This window comes from Salvelinus alpinus, chromosome 20 (assembly GCF_045679555.1).
Source record: "Salvelinus alpinus chromosome 20, SLU_Salpinus.1, whole genome shotgun sequence".
NCBI lineage: Eukaryota > Metazoa > Chordata > Actinopteri > Salmoniformes > Salmonidae > Salvelinus > Salvelinus alpinus.
Genome location: NC_092105.1, coordinates 41,781,415 through 41,794,427, shown reverse-complemented (window position 1 = coordinate 41,794,427; position 13,013 = coordinate 41,781,415). Strand labels below are relative to the sequence as shown.

The 13,013-nt window shown below is 44.4% G+C and overlaps 1 protein-coding gene across 10 annotated transcripts in view; it reads right to left on the bottom strand.

Moving 5' to 3' along the window:
- The window catches only part of LOC139546911 (RNA-binding motif, single-stranded-interacting protein 1-like), a 47,511-nt gene that overhangs the window by 13,637 nt on the left and 20,861 nt on the right, over positions 1-13,013 (bottom strand). For 3 of the 10 annotated variants that reach the window (XM_071355847.1, XM_071355849.1, XM_071355853.1), the window contains exons 3-5: positions 3,953-4,011; positions 1,119-1,401; positions 646-743 (exon numbers count right to left, since the gene is read on the bottom strand). In XM_071355847.1, the coding sequence (XP_071211948.1) occupies positions 646-743; positions 1,119-1,401; positions 3,953-4,011 (440 nt within the window). The remainder of the gene's footprint in view (positions 1-645; positions 744-1,118; positions 1,402-3,952; positions 4,012-13,013) is intronic. The other 7 variants (XM_071355854.1, XM_071355850.1, XM_071355856.1 and 4 more) reach the window with 3 other exon arrangements.

Genomic DNA, 13,013 nt, shown 5'->3' with positions numbered 1-13,013 from the left:
TGCCCTATAAGCCTCCTTTAGAAAGGACACACTGAGTCCTCTCTGCTCCTGCTGAGGCTTAGACACACATGTCCCCAGGGGGAATTCCTTCTCCGGCACGTCACCTTGTTGTCATCGCAGAGTATCACCAGCCTGTTCTCTCCACCCAACAGTCTGCCTGTCGGCGCCACTCACCCCTGGTGCCCCTCCAAAGTGTGTGACAGGATGCCTTTAGGAACTGTCACACACACCACCACCACACACACAAGCGAACGCAAGAGCACACACACACACACAAATGGTTGAGCACACACACACACACAAAGGCAGGAACACACACATGAACGCAAGAGCAATAACACAAACACAAACGCACACGCACACGCACACACACACACACACACACACACACACACACACACACACACACACACACACACACACACCTATGGGCTCATGTTACTGCACAGTGACCACAGAGTCACAGGGGGGCTGCAGACAAACTTGAGAGGTACACATGCAACCCGGGCAGGGAGAAACCTATTAATCTATGTAATGATGGGTGGGTCAGGTTTTTGCTGCCTATAAATGGACTACCAAAATCCATTGGAGACTGTGTATTGTCAGGTGTTAGTGTGTGAGAATAGGAATAGACTGCAAGCATACCCTCACCTTAGCCATCTGGGCTTGGACCCCGCTGGTCTTCAGGGCAGTGACGGCTTTCTGAGCTGCAGCAGGGCTGTCAAAGTCCACAAAGCCGTAACCTGAGGGACAGAACACCATACCACTCAAGACACGTCTCACTATATGCGTTACACAGCCTACCCGGAAAGACTGCATGGCACAACCATGCTACCTAATGCATCATTCAGCTTTATCATTACTATCTTCTGTTGGCAATGCAATTAAACATATAACAATTACGGACCCTGGTTAAAAGTACTTCACTACATTTTTACATATTTATATATACAGTACCAGTCAAAAGTTTGGACACACCTACTCATTCAAGGGGTTTTCTTTATTTTGACTATTTTCTACATTGTCGAATAATAGTGAAGACATCAAAACTATTAAATAATACATATGGAATCATGTAGTAACCAAAAAAAGTGTTAAACAAATAAAAATATTTTTACATTCTTCAAAGTAGCCACCCTTTGTCTTGATGACAGCTTTGCACATTCTTGGGATTCTCTCAACCAGCTTCACTTGGAATGCTTTTCCAACAGTCTTGAATGAGTTCCCACATATGCTGAGCACTTTTTGGCTGCTTTTCATTCCCTCTGCAGTCCAACTCATCCCAAACCATCTCAATTGGGTTGAGGTTGGGTGATTGTGGAGGCAGGTCATCTGATGCAGCACTCCATCACTCTCCTTCTTGGTCAAATACACAGCCTGGAGGTGTGTTGGGTCATTGTCCTGTTGAAAAACAAATTATAGTCCCACTAAGCGCAAACCAGATGGGATGGCCTATCGCTGCAGAATGCTGTGGTTAAGTGTGCCTTGAATTCTAAATGAATCACAGATAGTGTCACCAGCAAAGCACCCCCACACCATCACACCTCCTCCTCAATGCTTCACGGTGGGAACCACACATGCGGAGATCATCCGTACACGTACTCTGCGTCTCACAAAGACACGGCGGTTGGAACCAAAAATCTCAAATTTGGACTCATCAGACCAAAGGACAGATTGCCACCGGTCGAATGTCTATTGCTCGTGTTTCTTGGCACAAGCAAGTCTCTTATTATTATTATTGGTGTCCTTCACTAGTGGTTTCTTTGCAGCAATTCGACCATGAAGGCCTGATTCACGCAGTCTCCTCTGAACAGTTGATGTTGAGATGTCTGTTACGTGAACTCTGTGAAGCATTTATTTGGGCTGCAATTTCTGAGGCTGGTAACTCTAACAAACGTATCCTCTGCAGCAGAGGTAACTCTGGGTCTCCTCATGAGAGCCAGTTTCATCATAGTGCTTGATGGTTTTTGCGACTGCACTTGAAGAAACTTTCCGCATTGATTGACCATCATATCTTAAAGTAATGATGGACTGTCGTTTCTCTTTGCGCTGTTCTTGCCATAATATGGACTTGATCTTTTACCAAATAGGGCTATCTTCTGTATTTATTTGTATTCAATTTAACCCTTATTTAACTAGGCAAGCCAGTTAAGAACAAATTCTTATTTACAATGACGGCCTACCCCAGCCAAACCTTCCCCTAACCCGGACGAAGCTGGGCCAACTGTGCGTCGCCCTATGGGACTCCCAATCACGGCCGGTTGTGATACAGCCCGGGATCGAACTAGGGATCGAACCAGGGTCTGTAGCGAAGCCTCTAGCACTGAGATGCAGTGCCTTAGACCTCTGCGCCACACGGGAGCCCAAACAAATGATAGTCTCATTAAGCGCAAACCAGATGGGATGGCGTATCACTGCAGAATGCTGTGGTAGCCATGCTGGTTAAGTGTGCCTTGAATTCTAAATAAATCACTGACAGTGTCACCAGCAAAGCACCCCAGAGCATCACACCTCCTCCTCCATGCTTCGTACCATACATAGAATAGGGTGCCATTTGGTTGGCACTCTAAATCTCAGGTCAACATTGACGTCTACAGCAAGCAGAAAGCGACAGGATGTGATTGACAGCCACCACAGCGAGGCCAGGCCAGAGGCCACCATGTTCTGTGGTTGACCCCCACCTCTCTGTGGCCCGTGGTGGTCAGTCAGTGACTGGTGGTGAGGTAGTGTTGTAGGCCGGGGGAGCAGAGAACAGTGCTGAAGCTGCAGATTGTAGTGATGACGCCCAGGGCTCAGGTCAGCTCACTGTCCCCCTGGGGCTACATGCAGGCCAGAGTCAGACCTGCAGTCCCTCCCTGCCTTCTGCTCTGCTATATTTAACCATCAAACAACCTCACAGGTCCACAGCAAACTCTATGCTCAATGTGGAATCTAATTACAGATTCTAGTTTGATCTTGGTGATAAACAGCACAAACAAAGTATATGCTGAATCGGAACATTCTGATGTTTGTTTTTATGAATGGCAAATGTTCATTTGGCTTTCCAAGTTGGGATTTTGGGCAGTTTCTCAGGTACCTTTCTTCAAGCAAGCCGTGAGTTCAAGTAAAAATCGCCACGCAAGATGAAAGGATGTTTCTCAGTCGCCACCTGTGATTAATAAGGGTATAATAATCCCCAGCAGGACAGTGACCAAGCTTATTTCCTAGCCCATCTGTGGTGCGTGCTGGCTGGGCTGGGCTTCAGTGTCATTGCGCTCCTCACTAGTCAGAACAGGGTGTTGGGCCCAGGGCTGCAGGCAGAGCCAAAACTGTTTGTCCCGCTCCAGAGGGACGGGCATGAGCTGTCACTTCCTCTTGTGATCCCCCCCATAGCACGCTGCACAGTGACAGACAGCCAATCAGTAAAGGGACTAAAATAACTTGAAGTAGTGGCAGCCTTTTGCCAGCCTGTCTGTCTGTTTCCTGATTAGACCAGCCCCTCTGAGCTACATAGCTGTTGGATGACTGAATGACTTCAACAAGGCAGAGCCAGTACACTGTGACACTATTGGGGTGCCAAACCCACTGCGTGAGTCAAGAAGGCCTTAAGCAAGAATCTTCATTCATTCCTTAGCATGGCCTTTGTCTTTAGTATAATAGCATTAGGAGGATTATGGTGAAAATCCTATGTGTCATCATATCACAAACTGGAAGTCTATGTCAAAGCTCCAAAGCCTTGACACTGATCTCCTGCTTTACAATGAGTCATTGTGATACCTACGTACACTATCCTCTCAATGAAGATGCATGTGATGAGTTTTTATTGCTTTAAGCCTAGGCGTTGTTATGAGCATGACTTCTTGAGCCGTGTGCAAAAATAATAATAATTTAAAAAAATACAAATCTGGTAGCAGAATCAACCACGTCCCGACTTACTGAAATGTTTCGCAAAAACAGAGGAAGCCATACGCACCTTTACATTTGTTTGTCGTCTTGTCCAGGATGGCCTTTGTTGATACAATTTTGCCATACCTAAGAGAGGAAGAGAGAAGTATTTTTAGTTGTGTTGCGTTACGTCCCAGACAGAGGCAGCCTGTTATAAAAGACAAAAAGAGTTTGCACAAGAATGTATGACATCACCAAAAAAAAAAGTATGAGAAACAGGAAGCCGTTTGTTTCCATGTGGATTTGAGAATCTCTGCGGCGCTGGAGCAAAGGTTGCCGTGATGTTTACCGAACGACAGAATCATGGAGGGTTATCTATCCTCCATAGGCATAAGGATGTCTGACTCGTGAAGAAGACGTACCGAAAATCAGAAAACATTTAGGAATAAACTTGAATGAAATATGCATTGCACACTGTATATTTACGATTTCTTGACAATGCAGGCACAGGGGGACTGAGTAGCATTCCATAGACACATCCTGTGCTTTAACAGTTATTTTGTGCACCGTGTTTCTGCTGCTGCCAGCTCTGACAAATGAACTCAGCGGTGACCCCTAAACACAGACTGCACTGCATTTCCTTTCAGCGCTAAGCTAGCTCACTCTATTCAAAATTAATAGCAAATCAGTACAAAGAACACAACAACGACATATACCGCGACTTTCTCTCTGTACAATGATGAATGCAACCAATAACAACGCACAGACGTCAGGCCGTAGTAGTAGATGAGCCTCCCTTGTAGTAATCAGCGCGGCAGACAAATGATTGATGAGGGGATTGGCTCTCTAGACGGAGGAGGAAGTGTGAGCTTTGACCTGAGCTGGGAGGCGGACAGGTGGTGGCTTTATGAAAATGAAGCCTCCGTCCCGACCGTGAGTCATAGATAAAACCAACTGTGACAGATCTGGTTATGTGTCATGGTGTTATGATTGTCGCAGAGGAAAAGGTCACCTATAGTGCCTTTGCAATTAATGATCGCTGATCAGCAGTGGCTTAATATAACCAAATAAGTCTCCATGATATTTGAAATCCAATTACAGAGCCTGACTTTGCGAGCAGCAGCACATGTCTGTGAGTGCTGTGCTAGTCTCCGTGGGCCGGCGTGACCTTACTCTGTGCGCCACTGGGTAAAGAGCCTCGAGGATGAAGGGGTTTCCACTAATTGACTCCAAATAAATCAATTACAGAAATCACCACAGTGTCAACGGCAACCCGCCCACCTCCCCCTAGAGCAGCTCACAATCAAGGGACGCAAAAATCTAAACCTTGAATGCAAGAGGTTTAAAAAGGCACAGGATTATGACACCCGCTTCCTAATCTGGGCCACCGTTGGATGACTGAGAGGACACAGTTTAACTCTCTGCAAACAAAACCAGTAGATTAGCATCGAATGTATATGACATCGGTACTGTAGTTCAGGGTAAAGGTGTCCGCATTCTTCCCATCTAAAACAGTTTGTGCAAATACAGTGCATTCGGAAAGTATTCAGACCCCTTCCCTTTTTCCACATTTTGTTATGTTACAACCTTATTCTAAAATGAATTAAATAAAAAAATGTCCTCATCAACCTACACACAATACCCCATAATGACAAAGCAAAAACAGGTTTTTAGAAATTTTTGCAAATGTATTAACCCTAAAAAACAGAAATACCTTATTTACATAAGTATTCAGACCCTATGAGACTAGAAATGGACCTCAGGTGAATCCTGTTTCCATTGATCATCCTTGAGATATTGCTACAACTTGATTGGAGTCCACCTGTGGTGAATTCAATTGATTGGACATGATTTGGAAAGGCACACATCTGTCGATATAAAGGTCTCACAGTTGACAGTGCATGTCAGAGCAAAAACCAAGCCATGAGGTCGAAGGAATTGTCCGTAGAGCTCCGGGACAGGATTGTGTCGAGGCACAGATATGGGGAAGGGTACCAAAACGTTTCTGCAGCATTGAAGGTCCTAAAGAACACAGTGGCCTCCATCATTCTTAAATGGAAGAAGTTTGGAACCACCAAGACTCTTCCTAAAGCTGGCTGCCTGGACAAACTGAGCAATCGGGGAGAAGGGTCATGGTCTGGGAGGTGACCAAGAACCCGATGGTCACTCTGACGGAGCTCCAGAGTTCCTCTGTGGAGACGGGAGAACCTTCCAGAAGGACAACCATCTCTGTAGCACTCCACCAATCAGGCCGTTATGGTAGAATGGCCAGACGGAAGCCACTCCTCAGTAAATGGCACATGACAGCCAGTTTGGAGTTGGCCAAAAAGGCACCTAAAGGGCTCTCAGACCATGAGAAACAAGATTCTCTGGTCTGATGAAACCAAGATTGAACTCTTTGGCCTGAATGCCAAGCATCACGTCTGGAGGAAACCTGGCACCATCCCTACGATGAAGCAGGAATGGCTTCGGGACAAGTCTCTGAATGTACTTCAGTGGCCCAGCCAGAGCCCGAACTTGAACCCAATTGAACATCTCTGGAGAGACCTGAAAATATCTGGGCAGCGACACTCCCAGTCCAACCTGACAGATCTTGAGAGGATATGCAGAGAAGAATGGGAGAAACTCCCCAAATACAGGTGTGCCAAGCTTGTAGCATCATACCCAAGACAACTTGAGGCTGTAATCGCTGCCAAAGGTGCTTCAACAAAGTACTGAGTAAAAGGTCTGAATTCTTATGTAAATGTGATATTTCCGGGGTTATTTTTTATACATTTGCAAAAATGTATAAAAACCTGTTTTTGTTTTGTCATTATGGGATATTGTGTGTAGGATGATGAGGGGAAAAAAACAATTTAATCCATTTTAAAATAGGGCTGTCAAATTTGGAAAATGTCAAGGGGTCTGAATACTTTACAAATTTAAATGTATTATGGCAACATTGTGACGTTTTAGTTAGATTTATTTAGGCTGTTAGTGCACAAGACATTTTTTATCAAGGCAAGCCTAAGTCGGTAACCGAAGTGTACGCCCATTCATCGGTGATTGGTCAACAGTAGCGATGCGATTCTTCAATTAAGTGTTTGTAGTCATTCAAAGAGAAGATTCCTTATTATGCGCATTTTGTCACTTGAGGGAGTATGCGAGCACACTTGTTCGGTTCGCCTGGCCGAGTTCGGCTAGGCGCCAGCTGAACAGATACATGCGGACAGCTTTAGACAACGGCCAAAGGTGTGTGTGTGTGTGTGTGTGTGTGTGTGTGTGTGTGTGTGTGTGTGTGTGTGTGTGTTACAACACATCTTCCAGGAAAATACGCTTCTTAAGACAACCTTAGCCATTAGACTCCCCCCTTTTCCATTAGCTTTCACTAACCATCTACCACAGTGTGATGGAGCTGCTTGGTGCTGTCAGACAGATGAGGGTGAGCTGCTTGGTGCTGCCAGACAGATGAGGGTGAGCTGCTTAAATCAGGTAGAATGTCTTCTCTGAGAAAGTGGTGGCAGCAGCAGCTAGGAGAACAATGTACTCCCATTCCACCTGCCTTTCCCCCCCTGCCTTTATCCCATTACAGTGGCTAAAAGGGCTCTGATTACTATTCACTGCATGCTTATTGATTCCTGCGGATAGCACTGAGGGATACTGTTCTGTCTGCTCTGAAAATAGCAGGATTGAGTTATGGCCGAAGGGAACAGTCTCGTATTGACTGAGGGCTGTAAAGTGTTCCTGAGTAGCAAGTGATTTTTTTTTTTTAATGCGATATGAAGAATCACTTTGCTATCAACAAGAACTGATTATACCTTGTGCTTTTTGAATCCTCAACTATTGCCTCAAGGTTTTAAGTAGAGGTTTCAGGATTTTATTTGGGGATATTTTGGGATCGGGTGGTGGATCAGCTCAGATGGGGTCAGTTGGAAAAACACAGGGATCTATTCCAACCTCTTTAGATTGTCTAAACAACTAGCTAATGTGCATTACCCCTGACCTACTGACTGAGTAGCCTGGTGGTCCAGTCTGTTGGTGCATTAGCCAACTCCTGTTCGTGTCCATTCATGGTCATACCAACCAGACTGGCCTCTGCAATCTCAATGTTAATACGCACTCCAATTTCAAGCGGGGTCACTGATTGGTTGTTGAACACAACGTTCTTCATATAACGTTTTAAGAGTTTATTTTGGGAGAGCGTTGCTGAACTGTTGCCAGTATTTAGGCTACTAGTCACTGAAAATCAGCATTGATATAACATTGATTAGGGTGAGTTTATACGCTGAGAACATTTCAGTCGGGAGAAGGATTAAGCTAGTTACAACACAGGGTAAAAGAGCAAGAGCCGTTGACCCAGAATCTCTAAAGTCAGCTCTAATCCCAAATCTTAAAATGGCAACAGAAAGCGGCTGCGCTATGACAAACCATCAACAGTGCTAGAGATGGTCCGGATATGACTCCCTTATGTACATGACGTTATCAGTATGAATCTAACTGCCTTTCGCTGTACATACAATAGAGTCCTGCATCGGGTCAGATACCCATGGTTCCCCGCAGGTAACCCACAAAATAAATCAGCTGGCGGGTGGAATTTAAAACATTCTTTCATCCCGCGGGTCGGCTCGCGGTTCTGAACAAATATGTTGCGGGTCGGAAACGTTTTAAATCAAGATCTTATATATATTTTTTTAAACCCAGGAGCATGTTGTGTGGTGCTAGAACATTCCTAATTTGACCAAGTTCAGAGATTATGTTCCCTCCCCACACGCACGACTGTGTTCTCAAGTTTACTTTCCCTGGCTAGCCTAGCTTACGCAAAATTATTAATTATTACATTAATTCAGGCTTTAGTTCATTTAGACCATATGCAGGCCATATAAAGTTTAAACCTGTGAGACTGGTAAAAGTTTGAGTAGCCTATAGCCTACTAAATAAATGTAGGCTATTTTTGCAGCCTGTAGCCTATTTGAATTTGGGAATTGTTTATTGGAGTTTTTATTAAACTATTTGATTATCTACGCATAAAGGTTTTGTTTTGTTATGTCAGATAAAGTATTTTATTAGGTAAGAAGGCTAATTAGAAGGCTCCTTCTTTAAAAGCCATTTTAATTGTCAATGTGCCGCATGGTTTCCTTTAATCGAAATGTTGAAAAAACATGCAGACAAATTCATTAATGCAGGGAAAGGGAATAACCTAATAACCTAGTAGGGCCTACTTTGGGGTCATAAAAACAATTAAATAAATGTATGTTATTTGGCGGGTCACAGGTCGGCTCTCAGGATAATTATATGCGGCAGGGTCGGGTTGCAGAGAAAAATCTGCCCTGATATCGAGTATCGGGTGAGGCTCGGAATTAATGTGGCCGGCGCAGGGCGGGTACAGCTCCAAAAACTAACCCGTGCAGGACTCAAACATGCAATACCTGTTTGCTTTCTTCAATTAATAAATTCCCCTTTAAGTCATTTTTTTTTAGGAAAAGTAAACATAGATGTGTGTGTTCCAGACAATCTTGTGTGTGGTGTAAGTTGCTAAACAGCAGCTATCGCTCTGTATCTCTCTTTCTAAACACGGGATAGAGGATCTTTGCCAGCCGATTGGGAGATCGAGGGGTTGAATGTGCTGCAAAGTCAACATCACATTGTGGGGGAAGGTAAAGCAGGGGGTCTGGGAGATGAAAATGAGATTTCAAAGTCACCTCGGTGGTCTTTTCCATAGATAGGTACACAATAACACAATGGGGCTCTGGATGTGAGCGGGCTGGGATGGCTCCTTTATCCTCTGCATACATGAACTCCCCACTGTCTCGCTTCAGATACTGTCAGCTGCTAAGGCTCTCTGGGTTTGCCCTTGTAGTCTTCCAATATCATCTTTCATTTTAAATTCAGATGTAATGCCCCTGTCAGCTCTCCCCTTGCAGTGTTGGCCATCATCTACTCAAATATCTCCATCCCCCTCCTTCACTCACTGCTATCTCTCTCCCTCTCTCTCTCTGGTCCAGTGGTCTGACCAGTCCCAGCTAGGTTCTACTTAAAACACGGCAGTAATATAATAATAAAATAATATATACCATTTAGCAGACGCTTTTATCCAAAGCCACTTACAGTCATGTGTATATACATTTTACATTCTGATGGTCCCAGGAATCGAAACCCACTATCCTGGCGTTGCAAGTGCAATGCTCTACCAACTGAGCTACAGTGAGTCATCTGACCTTAATAGTATCTATTAAATGCACATTGAGACGGTCCACTGGTAACGGAGGTTTTGTTCTTCATATAGCATTGTGACATCACATGGAGACGATGCAACACCAAACATAATGTTAAAGTATTTCGATTTTCACTGAAAATACAATGAGTGTACAAAACATTTGGAACACCTTCCTAATATTGAGTTGCACCCCCCTTTGCCTGCAGAACAGCCTCGTCGGGACATGGACTCTACAAGGTGTCGAAAGCATTCCACGGGGATGCTGGCACATGTTGACTTCAATGCTTCCAACAGTTGTGTCAAGTTGGCTAGATGTCCTTTGGGTGGTGGACCATTCTTGATACCCATGGGAAACTGTTGAGCGTGAAAAACCCAGAAGCGTTGCAGTTCTTGACACACTCATACCGGTGCACCTGGCACCTACTACCATACCCCGTTCAAAGGCACTTCAATCTTTTGTCTTGCCCATTCACCCTCTGAAAGGCACATATTCACAATCCATTTCTCAACTGTCTCAAAGCTTAAAATACTTATTTAACTTCTCTAGGATAGAGGGCAGCATTTTCACGTTTGGATGAAAAGCGTGCCCAGGGTAAACTGCCTCCTACTCAGTCCCAGATGCTAATATATGCATAGTATTATTAGTATTGGATAGAAAACTCTCTGAAGTTTCTAAAACTGTTTGAATCATGTCTGTGACTATAACAGAACGTATTTGGCAGGCAAAACCCCGAGGACAAACCATTCAGATTCTTTTTTTTTTTAGGTCACTCTCTTTTCAATGGGATTTCATTGGGAATCCAGATTTCTAAGCGACCTTCCTGCAGTTCCTATCCCTTCCACTGGATGTCAACAGTCTTTAGAAATTGGTTGAGATTTTTCCTTTGAGAAATGAAGAAGTAGCCATGTTCAGAATGAGGCTCCAGTGAAGTGTACTGTTTGTTTGAGGCGCATGACCAGAAAGCATGCTACACATTTTTTTCCTCCAGTATTGAACACAGATCATCCCGTCTTCAATTTTATCCATTATTTACGTTAAAAAATACCTAAAGTTGTATTACAAAAGTAGTTTGAAATGTTTGGACAAAGCTTACAGGTAACTTTTGAGATATTTTGTAGTCTTGTTGTGCAAGTTGGAACCGGTGTTTTTCTGGATCAAACGCGCCAAATAAATGGACATTTTGGATATATATCGACGGAATTAATCGAACAAAAGGACCATTTGTGATGTTTATGGGACATATTGGAGTGCCAACAGAATAAACTCGTCAAAGGTAAGGCATGAATTATATCTTTATTTCTGCATTTTGTGTCGCGCCGGGAGGGTTGAAATATGATGGTCTGTGTTTGTTTGCTTGGTTGCTATCTTCAGATAATAGCATTGTTTGCTTTCGCCGTAAAGCATTTTTGAAATCTGACACGTTGGCTGGATTCACAACAAGTGTAGCTTTAATTTGGTATATTGAATGTGTGATTTCATGAAAGTTGAATTTTTATAGTAATTTATTTGAATTTGGCGCTCTGCATTTTCACTGGATGTTGGCCAGGTGGGACGCTACCGTCCCACATATCCCAGAGAGGCTAACCTGTCTTCTCTCCTTAATCTACACTGATTAGAGTGGATTTAACAAGTGACATCAATAAGGGATCATCGCTTTCACCTGGATTCACCTGGTCAGTCTATGTCATGGAAATGTTTTGTACACTCAGTGTTCGTTTCTTTGTATGAATTAGATTCAAAGAAATTATGCTTGCAGAGGTCTGACAAAAATTGACATATCATGATGACTTCGGAATTACATTGAGGAGTACATCACATCAGTCACTGGCTTCATCAATAAGTGCATCGATGACGTCCCCCCCCCAAAATGACTGTACGTACATACCCCAACCAGAAGCCATGGATTACAGGTGACATCCGCACTGAACAGCCTCGTCCGCACTGAACTAAAGGGTAGAGCTGCCGTTTCAAGGAGTGGGACTCTAACCCGGAAACTTATATGAAATCCTGCTATGCCCTCAAACAAACCTTCTGTAATAGCAACAGCAGACCACCATAGTCCCTGTGCCCAAGAACACTGAGGTAACCTGCCAAAATGACTACCGACCCGTAGCACTCACGTCTGTAGCCATGAAGTGCTTTGAAAGGCTGGTCATGGCCAACATCAACACCATTATCCCAGATACCTTAGACCCACTCCAATTTGCATACCGCTCCAACAGATCCACAGATGAAGCAATCTCTATTGCACTCCACACTGCCCTTTCCCACCTGGACAAAAGGAACACCTATGTGTAAATGCTATTCATTGACTACAGCTCTGCGTCAACACCATAGTGCCCTTAAAGCTAATCACTAAGCTAAGAACCCTGGGACTAAACACCTCCCTCTGCAACTGGATCCTGGACTTCCTGACGTGCCGCCCCCAGGTGGTAAGGGTAGGTAACAACACATCCGACACGCAGATCCTCAAAACGGGGGCCCCTCAGGGGTGCGTGCTCAGTCCCTTCCTGTACTCCCTGTTCACTCATGACTGCATGGCCAGGCACGACTCCAACACCATCATTAAGTTTGCTGATGACACAACTGTGGTAGGCCTGATCACCAACAACGATGAGACAGCCTATAGGGAGGAGGTTAGAGACCTGGCAGTGTGGTGCCAGGACAACAACCTCTCCCTCAACGTGATCAAGACAAAGGAGATCATTGACGGTGCTGTAGTGGAGCAGGTTGAGAGCTTCAAGTTCCTTGGTGTCCACATCACCAACAAACTATCATGGTCCAAGCACACCAAGACAGTCGTGAAGAGGGCACAACAAAACCTATTCCCCCTCAGGAGACTGAAAAGATTTGGCATGGGTCCTCAGATCCTCAAAACGTTCTACAGCTGCACCATCGAGAGCATCCTGACTGGTTGCATCACTACAGAGGGTAGTGGATACAGCCCAGTACATC